General features: G+C 33.1%; 1 protein-coding gene across 2 annotated transcripts in view; it reads left to right on the top strand.

The window, feature by feature from the left end:
• LOC118201377 (neuromedin-U receptor 2-like) overlaps positions 1-27,960 on the top strand; it is a 382,934-nt gene that overhangs the window by 132,752 nt on the left and 222,222 nt on the right. Inside the window, exon 1 of one of the 2 annotated variants that reach the window (XM_085824038.1) lies at positions 5,323-5,601. The exons of the other annotated variant lie outside the window; for it this stretch is intronic. Coding sequence (XP_085680164.1) covers positions 5,409-5,601 — 193 coding nt within the window. The 5' untranslated portion in view covers positions 5,323-5,408. Of the gene's footprint in view, positions 1-5,322; positions 5,602-27,960 lie in introns of those variants that run through there. 2 annotated transcript variants of the gene reach the window in all.

The following is a 27,960-nucleotide window of genomic DNA, read 5'->3' as shown; positions in this document are numbered from 1 at the left end:
AATACAATGTACAGCTTGAGGACAATTTATAACTGCTTATTTTAATCAGACTAGAATAGGAACCTCTTGATGGGATTGCGGTTAATGTTATCATTCGGATATTGTTTTCAAATCGTCGAAAGCAAGCCCTTTTCTATAGAAAAAAACATGGAAAATACATCGCTTATTGTGATCAATAAGACCGTTAATGTGATCAAAATATTATTATAATAAACTTTTTGAAATGAATAAAGTTGTCAAAGAAAAGATGAATAATGAAAGTAAATAAGATCAAAATATAGTGCAGAATTTATCAAATGACACAGAAACAAACTGCCAAGTAATCCGTCAGATAGCTTTATTACGTAATATGCGTCCTAACGTCTCTACCAACTTGTCTCTATATGCCCTCTAATAGCAAGAATGAGTCACTACGAACTCAGCTCAAGGCAGGAAGCTCCAGCAACAAGCGAAGATTTACTTACACAAATTACGCCACATTCTTAAATAAAAAATTTTCAATTACAGTCCACTGTGCTTATTTCTTAACAAGTGTACACCTCCGTATAGTTGGTTCAAGCTTACCAGTGTATTAAATTAAGCAGTTGCAATCTTCAGAGCAATGACTACAGATACAGTGATTACGACCCTTAACCGCAAATGCGGTAACTTAAAAGAGATAGTTGAAGAAGATTATATTGTCAGGATAATAACGCATGTGATGACATATAATAATACAATGCATGTGATTTCGAAATTTCAAGAAAGGTTAGAATTTCTTAAGGAGGAATATTATAAAGTTGTCAGAGAAGTGATCTTGAAGAACCTGAAACATTTTATCGCAGCTAGACGAAGAACTGTAGCATTCAGAGGTAAATCTAAAAACCTTGATTAATAAGCATAAAATTAGTGAAACCAACTCTACTTGTCTAAAAATACTGACAGTTCTACGCATTTGAATTCAAGTATTAATGATCAGTTTAAAAAGCCTATCAATAAAACTTCTGAAAATCTCTCCTCCTTTTTTCAGTTGGAGATTTGAGGAGTGAAACTTGTTTAAAAGCCAGTTTATTAGCCTAACTGAAAATTCTGAAAACTAAAAGCTTTTCTATCTACGTGGGTCACCAAAAAGAGAAGCAAAAATTATAGAAAACTCAGATGCTAGTTACAGTTCCTTATCCAAGGCTCTAAAGCAAAGGTATGAAAACAAAAGTATTACTGTTGACAATCACATTAAAAACATTCTCTTTCCAATCTATCAAACATAAGCCAGCCAAAGAGCTTCGAAACTTGTAAGTTTATCAGGACTGGTATTCCTCTTTACTTGCTTTGGAAACATTAACTGTCCTGATTCGGAACAGGGAGCTTACTGAAGCTATGTTCAATAAATTGTGAAGTAGACAATACACACAGGAAGGGTATACGAAACCCTTTATTTTTATCTCTTTACAATGATTTCCGAAACTTCGGAATACTGAGACCGACCACTTTGTGGTCTGAACGTAAGACTATAAAAATATTAACTAAAATTCTAACTAAACTAACTTTGGATTAATAAACAAGTGCCTAACTCCAAGATTGGCCGTAAATTAACAAAAAGCCGTATGTAGTACAGAGAGCTGCTAAACTTACGATACGTTTAAAATTATCAAGAGGATTAAACCTCTGGCCTTGAAGGCAACCAGCAACCGAGTAAAACTACTATGGCAAGTGGCCTGCTTCTAATAACTCCTTCCTCTCTCTTGCTTGGCAAAAAGCCACAACTTAAGTACTTGGCGTTAGCAAGACAAATTTGCATAAATAAGTTAAAGTTTTTAATTCTGGCCGGAAGTAGAAAATAAGAAGTGATAGTAAAGATTTAAAATAAAATAAACGTTAGTAAAACTTAGGATCCTTACAAGTTAATATAAATAAAAATCTTAACACCTCCAGAGATTAAGCATAAAGCCTGGTTTTGGAAAACATCAAGTATTACCAACACTCTATCCGAGGCTGAGACCAGCACTTCGTGCAATAATTTAAAACCAGTTAGAGGCGGCACAAGTCTTATAAGGGTAGCTCTGTCACATCCCCATTTAGAATTAACTAGTCTAGTCTTTTAAGAATGGGGAATCTCTTCTTGGGTTTTGAGATGGCATATTCAATATGCTTAGTCCATTTCAATTTGTTATCAAAAATGCAAACCAGATAAGTTGAAACAAATGCATAGCAATGGTTTCGCGTGGTGTGTTATCCATTTTGTGATTGTATAGGAACGATGATCGCCTTTTTCCAAATCGCTGGAACATCAAAGTTCTAACTGTACTTGTAGAGCTCCAATTACACAGAGAGTGCATTTCTTCCAAAGTGCCTCAAGAAATCAGGGTGGAAACTATCTGGACAGGGCTCTTGCCACTCTTGACATGTCTGATAGCTTCTATAAGTTCTGCCTTATTAAAGTCTTGATAAAAAAAATCTAGTATCCACAATTTAGGCAAGAGACGGATCGACAAAGTTCCTGTCTAAGAAATTTCTATTAAATCTTGAGGTCTCTCTTCAAGCGCTGTCTAGAAGAATAAAAAGAATTAAAAGCATTGGAAATATCTCTGTCATCAGTTAAAACACAACTACCAATTTTCAATAGCTCTCTAGTGAATGCAATCTTCTTATTCTATATTTTGTTCACATAGTTGTAAACTCTTTCGCCATCTTTCTCATAGTAAATTTTAAAAATGAAATCATTGAGATAGTTTCTTTTAACAGAAAGAATTTCTTTACGAAGGATAGCAACACACTTTATTGAATGTCGTTAGGTCTCTTGGATTGTTCAGCAGCAGTACGAGCCACAGAGGATTTCTCTTTAAGAATGGCAAGTCTTCTATTCCAGAAAGGTTTATAGATAAATTGCTTGCCTTTCGGTATCCACTTTTTTGCAATATCAAAAACGATATTAGTAAATCTAGAAAAGGCGCAATCAATAGTCTCGCCTGCTTCACAGAAACTAGAAGTAGATCCAAAAATAGATTCAAGATCTAGAATAAAGGCATTTTAATTTAGTAAAATTCCATCTGTGTCTAACGGAATTTCTTAATTATTTCTTAGAGCTAAAATTAAAAGTAATAACAATCGCGCGACGGCCAGAGACGGGATCGTAAATTACTTCTCTCTCAGCAACATCGAAAATGTCTGCAGAAGCTAACGTCAAGTCTGGATTGGTTTTACTGCCGTTTAGCGCAGATAGGCTGGGACGTCTGAATCATTATACAGAAGCTCCAATTTATCAGAATTCAAAAGATCTTCCATCACCAACCCAGCAAAATTTGGGTCTTTATAACTTAATAATTTATTTTAATTAATTTAATTTTTGTGTTTATAATTATTTAAAATAATTCTAATGTGTTGAGTTAATCACTAAACAACTTATTTAAACAAAAAATAAACAAATTAGACAAAACTTGAGAATAAGTAATGACAACCTAGCCTCTTTCTTTTATTTATTAATTTTTTCTTCGATGCATTAAAAAAAAATCTGATGTGTACACCACATGACTTCCTTGTACGGAATATTAAATTATACGCATTTTTTCTTGCATTTCATTTAGACTTATTGGATTGAATTAAATCTATTTCGCCGACAGCGCATAAACCACAGTAGAATAAATGCATTCTTTAAAATTCACTCTAGTATTTGCTTACCATAGCGACTCCGGTTAATAATTATATAACACGACGTTAATAATGACGACGTTAATAAATATATAACGGAAACTAAATTAACTGTTATATAATCCAATAATTATATAACAGTTAACTTATATATTTCGTTCATATTATAACTCATAATGCACAAAATTTATATCATTTAAAGAATAGAACTATCTAATCGTTGCCACATGTTCTATTCAAATACTATAATAAAGCTAGAATGATGTATAAAAGAAATTAAGAAAACAAAACAAAAAAGAAACAGTTTTTCACAGACGATTGAGTATTTCTCATTTAATTAATTCAGTTCTCACTTCGCGAGAAGGCAAAAATACATAAAAACTCAAAATATCTATATTAAAAATTACGAAGTAAATCTCAAACACTTATTTCCTCGAAAAAATTCCAGAAAGAATTAAGCATGATTTAATTGGCAATAATAAATGAATGCGTTATCTTTGTTGTTGCGAAGCTAAGTTTCTCTAGATTGGCAACAAATCCACTAGTCTCCTGTTTCAAATGTAAACATCAATGGCCGCCATAAAAAAAAAGGGTTAGCGGCACTAAGACAACTTTATAATTGTTGATAATTCTAAAAATATTACACACAGATTTACTAAAGACATAAAAACCATAACCGGAAGATAAAATCAACATAATACAATCATTTTTAAAGCAAAAACTGTACAATTTACAAACATATAAGAGTAAAGAAACTGAGATTACTGAGCCGGGTAACAGAGTGGATATATTTATAAATATATTTATATACGTTTAGCGCGGCCGATTTAAACCAAAATACGAGGTGCACATCTACATGTTATAGTAGTCTTATATACAAAATTTCAACGTTCTGAGGCTACTCGTTTTTGAGTTATGCGAGATACGTACGTACGCTCGTACGTACATACGTTCGTACAGACGCCACGAAAAATTCTCTTCAGAATTCATTTTAAAGCAGTTTTTTAGTTTTTTTGGAGGAAAAGAGTCTTTTATTCTGTCCTTACGTATAAATAGTACGCAAAAACATCGTTAAATTGCATTCGAAAGCGGTTAAAGTGGATATTTTCGTTAAAATATGCTGCCTGAAGCTTTTCGCGATTACAATACTTCCTTTTTACTTCGTACAAGGAAGTAAAAAGGTGGATTTTATACATTAGGCTTTTAAATAAAATGGATATGTTAATGAATGCACTAAAGGAGAAGTATAATTTATTATATAATTTAGTGGAAGTAGTAGATTAAATAATTCTATTTACAGAATTCATTTACAGTTTTAATAGCGCAAAAAATAAAAGTGTGAAACGCTTAAATAACGAAATCTATTGATTCATTTGAATTGCGTGAGCCAAGTTCTTTTAAAATTTATCACGGGCTTTATTATTCGCGACATAAAATATTAGATGAATTTTGTAAATAAGATTATTGACTTTATTATGTCCATTTAACTATAGGATACTTTATTTTTCTGCTTTTTGTGCATTAAATATCATATCCATTTTAAATAAAAGTTTATTGTATAAAAACCTTTTTTTTAAATTATATTTTTTTTTTCTACTACGTATTTTAGGCGGCTCATTTCATAAACATTATTCACAGTTAAAATAAGTAATTATTATTGCACGATATGGCAGCAGTTAACCGACTCATTTACTCAAACCGCCCATTTCCTGGAGGAATGCACGTGCTATTGCTTAAACTACAGCCATTTCGGAATTTGGTTTTTGTAATCGCCATTTGAAGAAATGTTCCCGTCGAGTCTAGTGCAATACGAGAATCCACAAATGGTGCTACACCACTCTACAAAAGCTGCCATTGAGGCCAATAAGGAGAAGGCGAAAAAAATGATTCTAATGAGCATTGACGAGTTGATGGCCGAGGGAAATGCAGACGTATTGGACATGCTTGATGTCTTACTGCCGCCTAGGATCATGAAAGGTATGGAAGCTTTCCTATCATAACAGCTTTAATAATACCAGCCTCTAATAACGGCGTAATGGCATTCGTCGACCTTCTTTTAGAATAAAACGGCCAAACTTTCGTTAAGCACAGCCAGATATGGAATGGTAGTTTCATGAACAGCTATTACTTTTTTTGACTGAAGATATTGCGTTTTAATATTGAATTATTTTGCATGGAAACATATTTATTTACTATACTCTCAGAGTAATATAAATTGTTTTTTATTCTCGAAATAAGTGGAATAATTTCAGTTATTAAATTACTTTATATTGCATAATAATATAAAATAGTTTATTTAAACGTATATATTAAAATAGTGTTTGAGGTATTAATGCATATTAATTCTTCAAGTATCTGCCATAGTAGTTTTAATTCTTTTTTCTCTCTAAATGAAAATTTATCATCAGCACTATTTTTTCTTGTCGGTACCTGTCTTCTGTAACGGCTTTGGCGAGAATATGAATTTGGCCCTTTCTGCCGTGGCGAGAAACAAAGGGTTACCGAACTGTTCATATGCGAGAAACAAACAGCTAACCATCTGTCGTCATTTTCTATCATCATTTCTCGTAATAAAATTATGTTATTGTAGTGGTTTTTCATTGTAAAATACTAATTATGCTTACTATTTTCAATCTTCCGTCAGAGGAAAAAGAAGCCGAAGTTGATGTTTGAAGGATTATTAGCAGCCGCTCCTGAACTCTGGACACCTTTTCTTTCTCGCTTTTTCTTTCTTTTTTTAACTTGTGCGAAGTAAAGGACGTTTTGCAATTATGAAACATTTCGCATAACATATTTCAACGAAAATACCCATTAGATAGTTTCCGAATCACTTTTGACTGTTTTTTTGTTTGATGTCTATACGTACGGAGTGAATAAAGGTATGTAACGTATGTATGTAAGAATCTGATTAAATTAACTTTTAGTAAATAACGTAGTTATGTAATATCGAAATTACATTAATAAGAAATCTCCATACTTTCAGGATTCGCCGAATTCTGGCAACCATGCGCATAACAATTCTTAAGTTTTTACAAGTAACGTCGCAATTTTCATGATGGTTTGTTTTGTTCGAATTTGTTGTTCTATTCGAGTTTCCAGTGATTTTTTTTCCTTGCATGAACTAAAGGAGGTAGTGTAATAGCGAAAAAATTCGCTTCGAAGATAATATACATTTTAACTATTTTTTTGCGTGAAATCAGTTTGTACGGACTGGCTTAAAGGTTCTTCATTTCAAAGTGAATCGCAAAATGGTTTTAAAATAGATTTTTTCATGACATCTCTACGTACGTATGTAACTCGCATAAATCAAAGAAGAAGAGCATAGAGCGTTGAAATTTTGTATATGGGACTGGTAGTCTAGTTGTGAACCTGTCTTTTTCTATCGTACTTCCATATATATATACACGGTATCTCAGTTCTTATACATAAGCACCTCCTTACCCTTACTTCGTAGACATATACTTCCAATCACAAATGCATTAAATGACGAAAATATTCATGTTTGGGCAAGACGAAATTTAAAAATAAGACTGATAATGGACAAATAACAAAATTTTAACTTTTAATGGGATCTCTCGGTTCTTATATTTGGGAAAGTTTTATGCTCCTTATGAAAAAAAAGTAATAATACAAAAATGTTTACTGCTGTACATCAAAAATTGACCAGGTAATTGAACTTCAAAAATTTGCAAGTTTTTAGGTCATTTTCAACTTGCTTTTAGGAATCGGTTTATTAAGTTAGAATAATTCGAGGAAATAAGCTTAATTGGAATGCAGCAAAAAATGTGTATAATTTAAGAGGCCATATAAAGAAGTAGTATGGTGTCCACATGAGATTTTTCTTAATATTTCTTGCGTAAAAAATATTATAAAGTTTTTAATTATATTAAATAATTTTAACCTTGACATTTATTTGAAGATTTCATTCTTAATACGTGATGCAGTTTTACATCAATAAAGGTTTTATCGTCAATTTTATTAATTAATAAATTTTTTTAATTATCTTTTTTATTTTTTAAAATTTCTTTATTTATTATTTTATCATCATTGGAATATCGACTATGCCGATTAATTGGCCAACGTATGTTCGGCTATAGACTCCCAGCTGGATCCCCCTTGATCACTATTGATTCACTTTAAAATTTACTTGTATATTCTTTCCCTTGCGTACTTTGCCACCTAGCATTTTAGCTCTTAAAATATTTTAAGCCCTTACCTCTCCTTCCTCTAGGCGTTCCTAAAAGGAGTTTTCCTAAATTTTAAAATAGGTTCATGGACATAGTGTTCGCTTTTGTCCTAATGATTAGATCTTGGATTTTGGGTGCATAAGCTCTGATTAATGAAGAAACAATAGTAAAAGGCTTCAAGTAAAAGGGTATATCTAACACTGTTGAAGATTCTGAAGATCATTACACCTAGTTATAAAGACTGAAGTGTGACGAAGACGATGAGAACGGTCACTATGGGGAGGACTTGTCGGACGTATCAGACATCATTCAAATCGGTGTCCAGGTATATTAAATAATTTGAGGCCTAGGGATTATGTTTAAGTACTGGATAAGAGCGAGCGAGATTCAAGAAACAGGTAAGTAAAAATGGAAATCTTATATTAGATATTATAATGTTAATATTACTATGTATTCTTATGGAAATGTAGATTTCTTTCAAAGAAATACGATTGCGATAATACCTGTAGTTCATCCATGACAACTTTTCATTTGTCATCGTTTCATGTTCTTACCGTAACCGTGTTCTTCGGATACAGAATAATTCTCACAATTCGCCCCTCTCGATATTTGAACGATAAGAAAATAGATTTTATGGAAATGTTTCTAGATACAGAGTCACTACGTGTAACTAACTGCTTTTTGTCCTTAATTGGGGAAATATTTTATACACTGAAGGAAATACTGGTACTATTCTGTTACCGGGATAGGATTCCGAAATATATGAACATATAAAAGTGTGTTTATATGTATGTGCATATATGTGTATATGAATATACACACATACATTCGTACTTACATATATGCATGCATACATACATTTCTGAACCCGTTCCTAATAACAGAACAGTATAAAAATAGTATACTATTCTCATTTTGTTTAATATGTAATTTAAAAAAAATTTTCTCAAGAATGCATCTGAAATTAACTATTGACAGCCGACAAAGATAATACTTACTGGTACCAGAAAGTCTCCAGGGCGTCTGCCTCTTCAAGTGACGTGATGCGCCTCCAAGAGCGCCTGGATGAGGAGCTCCAGAAACGTGGCGCCCGAGAGATCGGTCCATGTGACGTCCGTCGTGAATTGTATGACCAGTGCTTCGACGAGCTGATCCGTCAGGAATGTGTGGTATGTCCAGAACGTGGCCGCCTCTTGAGAATGGTGAGGAGGGAGAACCAAGTGTCCATCGATTCCCTCATCAGCTGCTACGAAAGCTCCCTCGCTTATGGCCTGAAGAAGAGGCTGTCGAGTGCGGACTGTGTGAATCGGCTCACCCGCGATATCACGAACCTACTGTCAGAGAGTGCTCGGTTGAGTGACATCATCTGTGACCTGCAGCCGAAAGTGGCGCAAGTTAAGAAGCAGACAGCATCTTGCGAGGTTCAGAAGCGAAAGGAGTTCGATGCTGCAGAAAAGAAATTGAGGGACGAGAACGAGTCCGTCTTGGCACATCTAATGCAAAGCATCGCAGTAAGCATTGAAGAAGAAACCTGAATGTTTCTATTTTTGGCTTTCTAGAACAGGCTGGAGATGCATATCCTCACTTCTGCAGTATTCTCAGATTGATTTATTGAAGAATACGAAATACGTGAATGAATATAAAAGAAAAATAAATAAATAAATAAAATAAACTTGTTCATTTTAATATTAAATAAAATGTTCTAGATATTGTACAATTTTCATTTTTATATTTCTTATCACATAAAATTAATTGTACAGAAAGATGTAGTGTAAGTCCGATTCTCTAACGAACCGAATAAGCTAATACGTGAAACTCGCTACGGTATGGATGTAGTGCTGGAAGACATAATTAAGTAACAATAAATAATAACTATATAGCAACATGAGCTCACTCTTTTCATGACACCTTAAAACTAACATCTAAACAGTTCGTAGAATGCAAATCATAAAATTATTTCATAATAATAAGGCGTATAACTCCTATGGATTTCATTATTAGAATCTTGAAATTCCCAATTTTAAATATTTAAAAATAGTACCTTTCTCTTTCTTAAAAAATAAAAGTCTTGAAATGAAAGTCTAAGGATAAAAATAAAAGTCTTAGGATACCATTTTAAATTGCTCTACAAGTCGTTGCCAACCACGGCTTCAAACAAAGAATAATTATATTAAAAATTTTGATATTTTTCAGTATTTTCCGACATTAAATGAGTATTTTTGTGCGTTAACAGTTCGTATAAACATATCCAAAGAGTATGGGGGGAAGAACGAAAAATTTTGAGTCTTTTTTATCAGTAAAAGCAATGTTTACAGGTAAGGTCCGGATTTCTTCAAGAATTTAAGTCCCAAATATAAATAAATTCTAAATAAAAGTATATGTAAAGTGGAAATCAGAACCAGGGCAAAAGTGAGGTAGTTTCCTCAGGTGAACAGGTAAAAAGAGCACCAAATTAGCTATGGAAATTTAGATATTCTTTAAAAAAGAGGAATTATGATTTTTAACATTCAGCTTTGGAATACATCAAAAAATATCAAAAGAAACCTTTCTGATAAATAATCAGCTGAACTAGAAAAAGAATTAATAACACTAATTTTAAAAGTTTTTGAGCAGTATGTGAATCAATAATATATGTATTATTTTCTAGCTTTATAGTTTATTGATAATAATAATATAATATAAATAAGGTAAGTTAAATTAGACTAATTTATACTACTGCTGTACTCTTACTTCTTCGTAACAAGCTTTCCAAAGTTCGCTAATTGAGTATAACTATGCGAGCGCCTAAATTTTATTTCAATAGATCTAGCGGATAAAGGCCTATCGAAATATCATCGGAAGATTAAGCAAGGATATTTAAATTGAAATGTAACATATTGTTGCGTGTCATTGGATCTTTGATACTTATTCGAATACGCCCAGATAAGCAGAAAGAAATGAACACTTCACTCGGAACAGTAAACAGTATTCTCAGCGTAATAAAGGCTGTAAATAACTCAAGGAGAACGCCGATATGCAGCAATTCCTACGTAACACGCAAACAATGTGATAAGCTATTTTTCTTCTTTTATTGTAAGTGTCATCGTATCCATTTTAAATAAAAGCTTATTGCATAAAAATCGTTTTGATACGTCGTGGATTTAACACAGCTAATGCTTTTGAGTATACTATCTTGTACTTACCACAGCTTTATTAATGGATCATAAGTTAAAATAACTATGAAATCTTTATTAAACAAGTTAGAGAGTTTGCGTACCTCAGACAAAACACAAATCAAAATTAACAGTCTTTACATACATTTAAATCGAAGTGTTGAAAAAAAGGACTTAGAAGATACTCATTTATAAGTTTCAAACATCTTCAGGCGTTTAGAGGGATAAGGAGTAGTTTTTCGAAATTTCAGTAAACAATTATTTTTCACTTATTTTAATTAAAGGTGAAATGTACAAAATTTTACCAAACTCTAATAAAAATGCAGAACAGTGTAGAAGAAAAGCGGCGCCATGGAGCAGTCTTGCTAAGAGCTGGTACTCGCTTTGTTATCGATTATGTCTTTTTCATGAAATGAGCTTTCGGAAAATCACCATGCAGCTTGACTGATTCCTTCACGATTAACGAAATATTAGTAAATAACTTACACAGAAGAATGCACTTATATTCTGCTTTAAAGGCACTCTTCTGTAAAGTTCTACAGGGTGTATCAGTACAGGTGACAGCAGGGTCGGACACACGGACGGCTTTCAAAGACTAATCGGGTGTACATGCGACATGCGACGGAGGACGTGGGCACCCCCCTTTACCATATGGTTAATTGGTGTAGCGCCACGTCCACCAGTGTCAATATAAATATCAAGGACTCGGACGCCTAGGTGCATTAGATTTCACTTATTACGCCTGACTGGCGTAAGATAAAATGTTCTACTGTACAAGGTTATATGCATGCAGGGGTAGGATATGGGAACAGTAAGATGATAATGCATAAAACAATTATATGTGGAGATATGCTGAAATATAACATACCAACACAGATATCATAGATACATTAAACATATGTTACATAAAGATCAATAACTAACATACTATTATACCTACATTCGGGTGTACATTCGGGAGTAATCGGGTGTACAGCGGTGACAAATTTTCAGGAGAGATGGACTACACCTAGACGATGGGAAATCACATAGCAAAGCATGGTCAGAAACGCTTTCCTGGCGCGGTAGTGACGATATAAAAAGCAAAAAAGGAAGGATACAAACAGTGAGACAAAACATGTTTTTATTTAGTAAGAATAAATAAGAACAAAAACAAACAACGATCGTCTACAACCCCGGACCGCGATCCAGGCCTCACTTGTTTGGCACATAGAAGATCAGCATCAGGAATGGAAAGGAATGGAAGATAGAATGGAATATGCATGACGCACGGTTCCTGCATCATGGTCCGGGTCGTTCCTTCGAACACCTTTGATGATGATCGTTGTCTCTTTATGTTGCTTTGTTTTTGTTGTACTCCGAACAATAAACATGTTTTCTCTCACCGTTCGTGCTCTTTCCTTCTTGACTTTTGTATTGTGACTACCCGCGCCAGGAAAGCGTTTCGGACCATGCATTTCTATGTGATTTCCCATCGTATAGGTGTATTCTATCTCTCCTGAAAGTTTGTCACCGCTGTTCTTATACACCCTTAGTTACTGTATACTGTTCTAAAGAGCAAACGAATACGGAGCCATCCAACGGTTTTAGTAAGAACTGTTAGTGAAAACGATGACGGGATTTCGAAATTGAAACTGTGTAGAAATATTAATGTTTATTAAAAAATTGATAACTTTCTTGTTTAGCATGTATGACTTCCTCTGATAGCGGAAGCGCAACAACGGCGATGTGAATCTAAGTCTCGTGAGGAAAGTACAGGGATTCTAATACAGAATTATCAGGAGTATATTCCAAAAAAGAAGATAACATGCTGAAAAGAATGAAGCACAAATATAATTAGAATTCTCTCTCGCCAATATATATCGTTTGAAACACTTTTTATGATTGTATTTAATTTTAAATATCGTTGTGTGTAAGATTAGAAAACATGCAGTAGTTTACAAAAACGATTAATACACTAAAATTATTAAAAAAAAAAAACAAAGAGTTTAGGATGACATAAGTTTTCATGCTTCAGTTCGTCTTTTGAGGGTAAGCGGTTGAATCAGATGCAGTTAAACTGGAAAAAAAAAATACATATTTTATGTTTCGGAACTAATTCAACGAATTTAAACAACAGTCTTATCGTGTAGACATGCAATCGATCATAACTTCCGGCAAGCGTTGCCCATTATTGGTTTTGCGCCAGAAAAGCTTACGCTCAGCAAGATTCTTCCTTTCAACAGAAGAAATCTTTCAGAGTTTGCCTCAAGGAACACGAAGTTTCAGACAAGAATGGATAGATCTGTTCTTCAGTCAGCTGTTACTTCTTTTTGATTATGGGAGGAAAACACAATTTATTTTCAGTGTCTTGGAAATACAGAAGAGAGATGTAAAATATAGTATATCTAAAGCAAGGTCTCCCTTAATATGGAGAAAGTTCTGAATTTTTTCCAGACCTGAGTTGAGTTTTATTATCTGCTCTCTGTGTAATCCGTTTTTATCCGGTAGATATCACAGCGCCAGAGTGTGAAAAGTTCAACTACTACAGGGTAATCTGAAAGTAGCGCGCATTAAAGTTTAAAAAATTAGGGAAATATCAATGGATATATTATTGACATACTGCTTCGAAGAATGACACAACTATGAAATTATATTAATACCAACCGGTCGCTTGAGTCAACAAGTCGCAACAAGTCGCTTGAGCGTTACGTCGAGTGCGGAACCTTAATTTAGAGGCTAGAATTTTAGGCTAGTTGTTTCAAAATCTCAAACAATTATTTTCGTCTTATTTTAGTTGAAAGCACATTGTAAAAAATTTTACCAAACTCAAAATATAGAACAGTGCAGAATAAAGACGGCGCCATGGAGCAGTTTTGTTATCGATTGACTTTTTCCTGAAATGAGTTTTTGAAAAATCCCTGTGCACTTTGATTTCTTCACTGCTTTCGAAATATTAGTTAAAAATGTTATGCTTTAAAGGCACTGTTCTGCAAAGTTCTATACTATTTTAAAGAGTAAACGAATACGAAGCCATGTAAATGTTTATATAAGAACTGTTAGCGACAACGTTGACGTGATTTCGCAATTGAAACTGTGTAGAAATATTTATATTTATTAAACAAATTATAAATTACTTTCTCAGCATGTACGACTTCCACTGATAATGGAAGTGCAACAACGATGATTTGAACCTAAGATTCTTGAGTAAAGTACAGGATTCTATTACAGAATTCTAATAATAATGAGTTTGGACTATGTGGGATTGTTTTTCAAAATCTTATGTGGACCCGGGCCTCACATCACGCCTTTGAAGAAGTGACTTAAGTTTTTAAATATAATATATGCCTATATGCAGAAATACAAAGAAGGACGAAGCTAAAAAGTGGTCTGCATTTGAAAGTGTTTACGTTTATTGTGGAAATGGACTTCCAAGAATCAGTCCTTGACTTATCTTTGGTATTAAAGACACTCTGGACAGTGTGCATTTGAGAGAAACTTTTCAAAGTTGATTAAAAGCTGTCTTCGATCAACAGTGAACCAAGTAAGACTTTAGGGTTTGGCAGTCGTTTCCATTGAAAAGGCAGCTGCTAAAAGCGTTAAATTTGATGAAGCTATGAAAGGTTTTTTCAAAAGCCAAAGTTCGGAGGGGTGAGTGAGGGAACGGAAAAGGTATTTAGATTTTAATGGTTGCCCAAAAAAATTTGTCAAGGTTTTTTTACTCGCTCGTAGAGCTAGCTGTCTAACAGTATGCTCTTACACTCACTGCTGATAACCCCCTCTTCTTTTCGTCTTTTCAGCTTTGTTAAATAAGCATCGTTTTCTTCCCACTTACTCCACATTCGGTTCAACAACAAAAGCATAAAATTTTTAAAAGCTGCATAGCAGCACATATTTAGAATTACCGATGCGGTGTTAAATTTTACAATACATTTATAAATTGTTTCAGTCTTTTCTCACTTTATCAGATCTACTGTATCCTATTTGCTAAGTTAGAGCGCTGACAAAATTTTTATGTGTTTTTCTATTATTAACTATATTTATGAATATCACGCTTTTCGCATTTACACAATATAAAATCAATTCAACAACAAAATCACAAAATATTTAAAAACAGCATAGCTTTAGAATTCCTGATAGAGTGCTAGAAGCTGCTAAACATACATTTATATTCGACATATTGTTTTTTTAGAAACTAGCCTCTGGTGTGGTCAGCCGCCTAAAACATTTATCATAAGAAAGAAAAAGTGCATAATGATTTTAATGAGTCCAGGTATCGTAACTTCATAAAAATACTAAATATTTATAATTATACATCTCAATAATTTTAATATTTGTTTATTTAAATAGATCACAATAAAAAGTAGAAAAAAAGTTTTAAGAACTGTACCCATTGCTTAAATTATTACTGAGTAATTTTGCAGATTAGATTTGGAAGTATCTTAGGTTTTACTCAGTGGCAACACGCTAGCGCATGGAAGATAAAAGTATTTTATTTTCGAAAGTGGCAACACATTGCTTTCACAGAGCCGAGTTCGTTAATGGAAATTAAATGATAAATATCTTGCATTTTTCCGAATGGCAAAGTTTCTCTTGCCGGAGATAAAAGTGTTTTATTTCGATCTGTTAGACACCAGGCGTTCCAATCCTCCATAACCTACCTACCTACCTATTTCGAAAAGTGTTGCTACTGCTCGCTTTCAAATTGTTGAGTTTGTAAATAAAAAACTTAAAGTTTTACAAAATATGAAATAAGTAAAAAAAGAAATTCAAAATTCTGCCTTCTAGGCTCAGATTTCGGGAGGAGGACTACTTGATCGTTTTTTACAACGAAAATAATATACATACATATATACATGCAAATTCTTAATTAGTAGATTTCTTTAAAAATAATTCAGGTCGATAATATTTGGTGGCGACAATTTGAGATGTTGTAGAGTCATTAGGCTTTTTTAAAGAAGGAGTAGATGAAAAATGAGCAAGGCCCTCGCCGGGACTCGAATCTTGACCTCTCGAATACGTGTCGAGTGTGCTAACCGTTACAGCCCGAAGGCATGCAGATATGAGGGAAAAATACGTACTCCACCTTTTAAAGGGCGAATGGGAATTAGGGGACCCAATCGCCAAATCCTGCTGCTGCTTGGGCCTTCTATTGAAGGAATGCCACTGTATACGGAAGTTGTCATCCATTGAAACTCTTTGCCATTAATACCCGTTTTAGACCCTTCACTATTTTTTGAAATTATGATACGTGTGATATACCTAAAATAAAACTAATTTAAAATAGGTGTTTGGCAGCATTTGAAAGGTACACGATTTGAGAATTTCTATACGTAATAGGATTTCCAGTCGTAGAACGTTTCCTCCCCATATGTAAAAACATTGCACATTCCTTCTAATTCTTTTTTTCTTTTCATATGCAGCGGTAATCAGTATACGTCCATTGTGAAATACGGCCAATATATTGGGTTGGCAACTAAGTAATTGCGGATCTTTTTTAGAAAATCAAAGACAATTTTTTCATGGAACTAAATAACTTTATTCTATAATGTATTGCCCATTTTGATCAAAGACCTTTTGCCATCTTTCAGGGAGCATCATAATCCCACGTTCATAAAACTTCTGGTTTTTATTAGCAAAAAACTGAATCAGGTACGATTTGACATCATCATCATTACTGAAATTTTTACCATTCAAGAAGTTAATAAATAAAATAAATAAATAAATAAATACAGTGAACTTTAAAGAGTGCATTTATTGTATTGTGGTTTATGTGCTATCCACGAAGTAGATTTAATTCAAAATTCGTTAACTGTTAATTCAATATGTTTAAATGAAATGTGGGAAAATTGCGTATAATTTAATATTCCGTACAAGGAAGTCATGAGGTTACACATCAGATTTTTTTATAAAAAAAGATTCATTCGTTTAGTACGCGTCTAAGAATCTGGAATGGATTATTACGTATACCGAGGCGTATGAATATTTCTGCTTTCGTTCTCCGAATCTTCATGAGAAACAAAAACCCAAAAACGTAGCTGCTCTGGCAATAATTGGTCATTGATTTCGCTCTGAATGGGACCCCAGCGAACCGCGGTCTGGTTAGCATGTGTTCTTTGGCATATCGCCAACCCAAAGACACTTCTGAATGGCAAAATGCCACCTCATCGGTCTCCTTTGCTCGCTTAACCTTTATAAATATACACTTTTATAAAAGGCGTCTGCCAGAAGCGAGCAATCGATAAGATAGTTATAATTTAAATCGGTTAATTTGCTGCACCAGCGGACCAGTTTTATCTCGGGAGCAAAAATTTATAGCCTTAACAATCATTCAGTGGATAAAATACTTTTTTCAGCCGCTGGTGTAGGTGTAGATCTCGCATCGTACGGATGTGTTTTTGAGGAAAAAACTTGTTTTGACGGATATTTCATCTTAACGCTCATATCCTAGAAAGCAGTTATTGTCGCGCTAAGAAACTTCAATTTATGCAAATTCGTTTTTAAGAGATAGTAAATTTAAAGCTGCTTTAATCGTTGTAAACAGCGTAATTAAATACCAAAAAGGTTTTTAGTACTTCTTTGTCTTGTTTAAAAAGCGAAAATTAAAAATATTCTTCCGGATAAACAGTATACCTTTGCCGAACGTGACGGTTATTGAGTCTGGAACACATTGCGCATACGGCAAAAATCCCATAAAACGAACATTTCCATGCAAATTGTTGATCAGTAGAATGTACTGATGAATAGTTAACACATTTTTAGTTTCAAAATGGAGATCTTTTTTCAGAAAACATAATAGAATACGCGGTTTACAAATTTAATAGCGTGAAAATTTCTTTGGCATACCAAATATAACGAGATTAGAACAACATACTAGTAAAACACAATGAAAGCTTCACTGAATGCCATTTAAAGGGTGGGAGAAATCAATCGAGCTAATATTTTCTATGTTATCCTTTTCATGAAAATCTAATTATACGTCTTTGCAAAAAAGATTAAGCAATCGCTTTTAATAGTTGGCAAAGTAATTAAAGAAATGAATTAATTGTTATGTGTATCATAAATGTTTGACTAATTTACAGATCTTAAATGCTAAAATTTCACTCGTGCTTAATTAATTATATATTAGTTAATACAAAAGTAGGGAATAATAGAGGTAAAATATTACTTCTTTCTTCTTGCGCTTAAAAGTTATTACTCCAAAACTCACTTAAATTTGTTTCAGTGCGAAAACAAAATTTTGTCTGCCATGTCATCATCATGCGATTAATTGTAGGTGCTTTATTTTTTTCCACGAGATTTTGTACGAAGCTTCTGTACCATTTGATTTTCTGCCATGATGTTTTGGAACAGTTATCTTCTCTTCGATTTCTATTCTCCCATTGGTTTTGCACGATGACGTTGTTTGTGTTGTCTTCTGCATGATGTTTTCGGCGGACACCTTTACCTTAAAAAAGTGATCTCAAACTGGAGGTCCGGGAATACATTCAATTATGCATTTGTTGCAAATATTATGTTACAAAGATTTCAAGATTTTAGTTATTATTTAGAGTCCGATTTTAGATTATTTTCATTTCTGTTAAAAACGAACGTGAACAACGCGCCAGAAAATCTATAAATGTATTTAATTAATTTAAAATGGGATATAAATCTTATTCAAATATTTCAAGATACATAATTCATTACCTCTTATTCTTACTTGTTAAAAAATAAATCAGTTACGCATTTCTGCACTAAGAATAATGGTTGTTTGGGAACGCATTTATATGCGATCATTTCTTTTTTCACGGCTGAAAATTTGTAAAAAAGAGAATTCGATTGACTGATGAACATCTATATTCGATGATAATTTCTAGTAATTTCTCTCCAAGGCAACAAAGCATAGCAGAAACGCATCAAGTGTCAAGCTGTAAGACGACATAAAGAAGTTTACAGTTATTTACATACAAACATACCCTCCCGAATTTTGTATATACGCAAATAATTTTAGGAAAATTATACGTAGATTGTATTACCTCTTGCATAATGTAAAATGAAATTCCTCAAGATATGAACCACTGCTAAAAAAATAAAAGGCATGTGCATTTTAATATCGAAATGAATGACTATCTTACCAGCTGGCGATAGTTTTGGTGACTAATTCTTATCGTCAAACTTGGCCACCATTTTGCGACATTTTGGTCCGATCCCTGTTATATAATTGTAACTCATCCTTCGCTGTGTAACTGCAATTGTATCCGCCGGTATGTAACTGTAATTGTGTATGCCTTCCAGCAATTTCGAGAAATCGAAAGTAATGAAAGTTTTTCTTGGAGGTCCGGGTTTAGCTGTGTAAGACCGGAGAATGCATCATTTCTCAGTTTTCACATCAACTGACACTGTAACTTAAGCATCGCTTAGATACTCATAATTTGTATCTTGTACATTTCCCATACAAGAAAACGTATACTTCAGCAGTGAAATTGTACGCATTTTGTACATATTTTCATATGCCAAATGTGCATATATCCTGGATAACTCTGTATATTGATTTGAAATTGCAAGTGCATCTGCAAAAATAGTAAAGTATTACGTGAGCACTATCGATAACTTTGCTTATTAAGTGTTAATTGAAAACAAATAAAGAGAAAATCATCATCTGCTATAGAAGTTGTGTGGATTTAATTCGTCCTCACTTTCTTGAAAATTCAGTTAAAATTTATTTGTTCACTGTATAAGGCATTTCTCCCACCTTCTTGGCGTGCCTTCGTGGTGTGGTGGTCTGCACGCTGGGCGCTTATTTCAGAGTTCTGTGGTTCGATTCCCGGCGAATGCGTTGCTAATTTTTCATCTCGCCTGCTTCTAAAAATACCTAATGTCTCTAAAAATGTAGTCAACCAGCTTAATGAACTTTCTTAAATGCTGTACTTCCTGTGTAAACGTAGGAAAAATTTACTTCACCTTAAAAATAAATAAGTAAATAAAAAAAAGGTTTCAGATTTTAAATTACGTCTAAAGGGGCGTTTTTTAACGTTTTGTGTGTTACCTTTATTTATTAAATGTCATGTTCTTTGCACTTCAACCATAAAATTGAGTTCGATAGCAATGCCGCAAAATAATTTTAAAATGAGTATATCTTTAGAATTTCCGATACACACTTCCTCGCGCTGGAGATAAAAAGGTTTTCCCTCCCCCCCGTAGAGTGTTGCCATTGCTCGCTTTGAAATCCTTGAGTTTGTTAATCAAAAACTCGTTTTTAAGTTTTACAAAATATGAAATCGATAATAAAACAAATTCCAAATTTCAAATTTGGTCTTCCACATGCCCATGTTGGTAGGAGGATTACATCATTCAAAATTCGATGGCTCTATGTACCGTTGTTTTATCACAATGCGAGAAATAGACATACATTTATGCAGATTTTTCATTATTTAATTTCTTCAAATATAATGCAGGACTCTAACATTTGGTGGCAACAGTTTGAAAAGTGAAACGGACATTTATAGTGATTCAACGCAAAATCGCAAATCGAAAACAATAGTCCTTCAGGGTCAAAGCCCCTTTGGACTAAAAATAAAGTAAATTAAAATTTAAAAAAAAAATTCCAAAAGCTTTCAGAACTTATATTACTCCCAAAGGGCGTTTCTTTCATTTACAAATACATACACGTTTCGAGAGCATTTGAGCTAAAGGATCCTTTGGGCTAAAAATATTTAAAAACAGCATATCTTTAGAATTTAACAATCTCGCGCGCTGGAGATAAAAATATTTTATTCCGTACAGTGTGTTGCCACTTATCTGTTTTCTAAATCATTGAGTTTCTTAATTAAAAATGCGTTAAAAAAGTTTAAAAATGTGAAATAGATAATACAACAAATTCGAATTACAAGATTCGAGTTTTCAGGTGCCCGCATTCGAGTGGGGGGACTACGTCGTTCAAAATTTGATGGCTCTAAGTACCGTTGTTTTTTTCACAGTATGAGAAACCTACCTACATTCATTCAGATTCTTCCTTGTTGAATTTTTTTAAAATGTTAGGGCAATAATATTAGGGTCGACATTTTGAAAAGTGATACAGTCGTTCATAGTGATTCGACGCAAAATGCCGTTTCTAACGTTTTTGGGTTAACGCCCCTCTGCGCTTAAAATACAATTTTTAAAAAAGACTCAAATTGTACAAATTCTAAATACTTCAAGACCTCTTTTCTCCCATTTAAACATTACATGAGTCATCATCGGCATGGGTCCACACGCACACCACTATGGCGAGCCGATGCACGTTGTGTATGTTCACACGATAATCGCGGCTTAAAGCGGAACCTGGAACCATTTCTCAGTTTAGTTCAGAGTATAGCTAAGAGAGATAACTATGTGAGCTTCGCATGTGAGCTTGTTTTTTATATTGCGTTGTGTTTTAACGTTCTTAGTAGTTTATAGTGTTCCAGAAATGTGATGTGTTTCTTTGGGAAAATAATTTCCATCAAGCTATCATCGGTTCTGTGTGCATTAAATCCATTACGAACGCGTAAGCACGCAACAATATGTTGTTTTAGTTATGTGTCGAAGAAAAATTTAATAAATAAGAAAAAGAAACGAGGTTAATATGATTTGTTTAAGTTTTGTTCCATTCGGTAAATTTTCTCTTGAAACTTAAACAGTTTTAATAATTAGTTAACTTTTATTTTAAATCAACTTAATTATTTAATAATTAATTAAACTTATTAATTGAAAGAAATCGCAATCTAAAACTATAATTAATGGTCCATATATTTGAATTACAAAGTGGAAACAACAAAATTTTCTGACAGCTTTAGGTTTAGAACAGAAAATAAATCTAAATTCATTTTTTTACTTTGCAATATCATTACTATTATAGTTTATGTATGTTTTGATGAATATTTAGTAAATGAAATTTAAAATTTATAAATACCTTTTTTTATTTGCTAAAAAAATAATTTTTTATTTTGTTAAAAAAATAATCTGGCTTGTCAGTTGTTTTTAAATTGTGCATGCATGCCGAATGAAATTTCAGTTTGAGACCATCGCCTTAAAACGTTCTTTAGTTAAGAATCCCACCACTCAGGCAGATTGCCCACATGGGCTTTGTTTCATTGCAGTTAATCCAAACCACGGGCAGGTATTGATTGAGCTACTCCCTCCTTCAGATGTGGTCAGGCAGCAGGATACAATGTGATTCAAACAAAATTAATCCAACTGGGTGGTCTCTTGAAACTAGCCTAGGGTCGCTGTCATTTTTTTCCTCCTAAATGAACATTGATATGTGTTGTTATATTCTTGATTAATTTACTATATCTATCAGAAAGGGCAGAAATGAGAATAATTAGAAAGAAGAAAACTTAGTTGAACTGATTATTTTATTCAAAGGCTTTGCAAGGTTTTACAAGAAGATAAATTAAGAAGTTAACGGGTCATTAAGAAATGAAAAAAGTGATTGTTTAATCGAAGAAAACTGCTTTAGCACACTTATTTTTAACTTTTCTTGTTTTTCCTTTTATTCGTAAGAGAAAATAGTTCTTTGTGGTCAGATCGTCAAAAAATAAAATTTTTGCTCATTTTTCTTCCCTGCTTTGATGTTCGTTGGAATGTAAGATAAAAATTACTAAGCGGAAAATAAAATTCTTAGAATGGGGATGTAAAAGGAAAAAATTAAGGTACGTGAATTGGAAGCGATAGGTTTCTTCGAAGTAAGACTAAAAAAAAAAGTTCTTTCCAAAGGATCCGAAGGAAAAGGAATCGCATTATTTTTCATTTTCTCTTCCATCGGCTCGTTTATGCTGTCTCCGAAATGTTCTTCTCTCGCCCTAAATTGCTCAGATAGTTCCCCGGAAATAAAATGAGGTTTTCCTCTAATAAATTTATGTATTTTCGAACTGAATATAAAGAAGTGATTTTATTATGTTCGACAAGGAGATATATGTTGGAATCATTAAGCTTGTTTCTGCAAAACTACACAAAATGGAACTGTGTAATTAGACGATTATAGTTTTCTAAACAAAACAATTTAATCTTTTTGTCTCCGTTAAAAAAGTAAACTATCACAGATTTATGAAACAGGGATAATACTCCAGAAAAATGTCTACCGAAGTTGACTACCGCAAAACATTAGCTTAAGAAAGCTATCTTTCGATTATTAAGTAATGAAGAATCTGTATGAATATAGGTTCCTCTCATTGTAGAAACATGACGTCACTTAGAGCCATCAGATTATGTATGTTCAAATAACATGTCCAACCGAGCATGTGCATCTCGGAGATGGAATTTTCAATTTAGAATTTGTTTCTTATTTATTTAATAGTTCGCATGAAATTAATGAATTTCTGATTTAAAATCCTCAGCGATTTAAAAAAGATCAGTGGCAACACTTCTCGAAATAAAGCATTTTTATCTTTAGCAAGGAGCTTGCAATAGATAGAGTAAGCCTGACGTCACAAAAATGAAGCGAAGGAAATGTCAGGTGACGTCACGACTTAGCATGGCCACCTTACAGCGTACGGGTAAGACTACGAAGAGTATTGTTAAATAAAATTTCGCTAACTTTGATAACAAATGTTAATGTTCACAGGCTCAGAAACGTGTCTTTAGTTTACATAAAATACCGTTGAAATTTCCACTGATTTTCCAGCTTTTATAATGTATGTATACATTTGTTTTATAGTTAACATTTACACATTTTCATGTATTTAGATTTATCATGACATTTTATGGCTTCATTCTCATCGCACGGGATATATAGAGCAGGCTTCTAACCTCCTTGATCTCCAGCTCGCCAGACTGTTAACATTTATATAAATCTAATAATTTTTCCATCAGCTTTAATCAACAAAGCCGAAGACAAGACGAAGACACATACATTTCTTCTTTTCTCTTATTGTAGAAATTATTAGGATTTTTTTCGGAGTGCGAAACAGGAAAAATTAATTGTCCTCACCGGAATTCCAACCACGTGGCTTCTATTCAGTTATCGCAAAAGCTCTACAGATTCTCGAAGGTAACTAAAAATGTATCACCGCAAAAATATGCCAAAATTTCACCAAGTCCCAAAGACACTATCTTTCCCACTTTTTGTCATCTCTCGGGGAGCTAGAAATTTCTTTTTATTTCCTTGAACGAATTAAAATAAATATTCTGATTACTGTTCGGTTTTTAAGAGTGAGCTTATAGCCATCAAAGAGGGACTAAACGCTGTTTCGCCCTTTACAGATCTTAAAGCAGTATGGTTTTTGTCTGACAGTCGTAGCGCCATCCAATATCTTTCAAACTGGCGAAGAGTTCGTGATAGAGTCAGAATTATAATTCTTAGCAAGCTTAAGCAAGTCTCGTCACTCTGTGATGTGCACCTTCAATGGATTCCTTCCCATGTTGACATATGGGGGAATGAATGCTATTTCATCCATTCCCCCATTCTGGCGAAGGAGGGTTCTGAAGAACCATTACCAGTTACCAATTTATTGACATATCTTGAACTGTATTCCATTAGAAGACACGCAGACAAACAAATATGGCTCGTTCCCCCGAATCATCCCTGGTACCAAGCTGATTGTCCTGGAAGATCTCTTGCTATTGATTGCGATAGACGTGTTCAGACAACACTTTCCGGATTCTTCAGTGGACACCTGAAAGGGCTTACTTTTAAAAGAGGTCTCAAGATGCACCCAATTTGTTCTAACTGTCAAAATGCCCCGGCATCACTGGCACACATCCTTGAGTGCCTGAAGTTGTCTCTTGAGGATCTTTACAAGTCTCCCAAGCTTGTTTTCGATTTTCTGAAAGTGAATGGACTCGTGGACTTCGTCTAGTATATTCCTAGACATGGAAATTAGTAACAAAAACAACAACAAAAGAAATATTGAAATCGCGAAAAATTTCGTGTTTCAGATTTCAATGGAAATCTGCTCCCGAATCTCTTTTGAAAATTGTCTGGCTTGAGGTCTGTATGTAGAGACAGAATAAAAGACTCTTTATCTCAAAACGGATCGCAAAATGCATTCAAATGGAATTTTTCATAACCTCTGTGGCGTACTTACGTATGTGTACGTATCTCGCATTACTCAAAAATAGAAACGAAGCAGAAGCCTTAGAAATAGTCATAGAATGTTACAATTTTCTATATGAGATTAGTATAACATCTAATTCGGTTTCTCTCTTTTTATTGCAATTGGCAGTGTTAAAAGGGCGCTCTCAATTGGAAGACTGTAGCTCACTTTCAAACAACATAAGTTTAAATAAAATGCAGCAAAAAATTACGGACGAGGAAGTCATGTGTTGTCCATATCAGATTTTGCAAAATAAAATAGCATAATATCAGAAAAATGAACTTTTGGAATTTTCATGCTTTGGATTACACAGATACAAAAATTATGTCACAGCATGTGTTAGAATTATACAACATGAGCAGAAAAAAAGCGTATTTAAGCATTCGATTTAATTAACGTGATTCGTTATCGGCAATAACAAAATAGTTAGAAGGTTATAGTTAGAAGGTAGTTAGAAGGCACATCGATTGGGAAAAACAGCAGTACTTTCTGCATGACCCAATAATTTGTCAACTGGACTTGCTAATAATTTACAAGATGAGCACATACTAGGTATTATGTGATAATATAACATTCGTGGTGCAGGGAGAAAGGTACTTACGTGTTATCGCAACGACCTTATAGAAGACGCCAAGTTTTCAGAATGCACCAAACTTTGTCAACCATGTGCATAACCATTCTTCAGGCAGGGTTGGCTATAATAATCCTTCAATCAAGCAACGGCGCCATTTTAGTATGCGTTCTTTTCCAAGTTCTTATGGTTTTTATAAAAGGTCGTCCTAATTTTGTCTTAAAATTAATTTAAAAATGTGCGTTTCTGGAATTTGCCAAAATTGGAAGTAACTGCTATAAAATTTCTGTAGATTTTATCATAAAATCTCCAGAGAGAACAACGAAGAGATGTGTTTAGTAGGCAGCCGGTGTTCCCGAGCTTTGTACGATGCTGAATGTTTGTAATTCTCCGATGATTTTTAAGCGAAAACAGATCGTTGTATACTTCGGGAGAAGAACGGCACAAAAAAATTACAGAAAGATTTAAAGAATAATGTAAGTGCTTATTTTTTAATGTATTACGTAATCCTTATTTAATAATTAAAATTTGTATTTTAAATTGCTAAAATATGATTATCTTCATATGTTGATTATGTTTACCGACTTACAATAAATGTATTGTTTATTGTAACAATTTGGGACAGTTTGGGAATCTTTCCTAAAAAAGGCGCGCCATACACCCAGTAAGTAAGTTTTATCATTTTGTCTTTAAAAATTCGCCAAGTTGGGCCAAGATGGTTGCGTTAATAAGTAAGTACCATGAAAAATCTTAAACTATGTTAATTTATCTGATTTCTGTTAAGCCGCGCATCGAAAAAGAGTTACATATTCCTAAAGAAATTATATTTAAGGGAATTTCCGTCTTTACTACCGTGTGCTTTCGTGGTATAATTAGAAGCATATCCGACTAACAATCGATAGTTCTGGGATTCGAATAGGGAGGAGGTTAATGTTAATTTTTCCTTTTGCCTTCTACAATGTAAAATTAATGACATTACAAATACAGAATTTCGAAAGGCAACAATATTTTTTTGATTGATTTATTTTTATTTATTTATTTATTTATTTTTAGTGAGAATGAATCTTGAAACTTTGAGATGGTTATATAATGTAAAATTCTGTTAAAAACTTTCCTAATAATTTTAACGAAAGGAATATAATATGGCCAGCCCATGACTTCCGATTTCGATGCTTTAAATGGCAAGCTTTAAATAAGGTATCATTTCTCTTTGACTTCCTGTTGATCCTTTATAAACAAAATCTAATTTATTCCAATAAATAGAAAGGTCTGGAATGCGAAATTTTGAATTATACTTTATTAGGTATTATTTGCCATGATTAAAATCTGGTTTTTCTAAATTTATACCAACATAATCCAATATTTACCCTTTGATTGTTTTTTTATTTTAAAAACTGTATTTCATTGGGCAGTTGGATAAAATATAATTTAATTATTTTTTATTTAAAGATAATTAATTTTCAGACGAGTACCATATTTTAATTTTTGCCACTAAATGTGCTATTAGTCTCCAAACTCACAGTTTCCGAATCACTTTTCAAATGGTAGCCACCAAATGTTATTGCACTGTATTATTTAAAAAAAAAATAAAGTGTATAAAATATTTGCAGGTATGTACTATTTATATCTACAAGTGTATATCTATATTCCTCACATTGTGATAAAACTACGCGCTAGAGCTATGGAAGTTTGAATGCACGTAGTCCTTCAACCCAACATATGCAATTGAAAACCCGAATTTTGTATTTCGAATTTGTTTTTGATTTATTTCATACTTGGTACGAATTTAATGAATTTTTGATTAATAAACTCAATGATATGAAACTCAAGAGTACAGCACTGTTCGAAATAAGATATTTTTATCTCCGATGAGTCAGACTGTTGCCATTCAAAAAAATAGAAGATTAGTAAAGTGCAAGATATTTAACTTACAAATTTAATCTGGAAAGCTATTTGAGTAAAAAGCTAAACAATTTTATAGCAATAAACACAGTTCTTAAAACACATTTCATACTTTTTTAATACGAATTTATTTAAATAAAAATACATTAAAACATTGACTATGTTTGCAAAATTACACCAGCTGCACTCATTGAGATCAGTGTACATTTTTTTCTTTTTTATAATAACTACTGTAATCTTGAAATCTTGAATCTGGCCGTTCGAGCGCCTAGTTTTTAAAGAAATAATAAAACGAATATATATATATATATATTTCATAATTACAAAACAGTTTTTTAAAAACAAAATATAAACATGCCTAATATTTTCGCGCATTAAGCTGCTGAAAAATTATCAGTAAAGACATAAAGTGAGAAATTTAGAACTAATTTTTCACAAAGACCAAAATTTGCAATTCATAATTAATAAATTTCAAATAATCCTATAAATGCAAAAAAGAATTTAAAAAAACT

This window comes from Stegodyphus dumicola, chromosome 9, assembly GCF_044657685.1.
Source record: "Stegodyphus dumicola isolate Sdum_Otavi_A_Nest chromosome 9, ASM4465768v1".
Classification (NCBI taxonomy): domain Eukaryota; kingdom Metazoa; phylum Arthropoda; class Arachnida; order Araneae; family Eresidae; genus Stegodyphus; species Stegodyphus dumicola.
The sequence above is the reverse complement of the archived record's forward strand: the minus strand, read 5'-3'. Positions and strand labels throughout refer to the sequence as shown.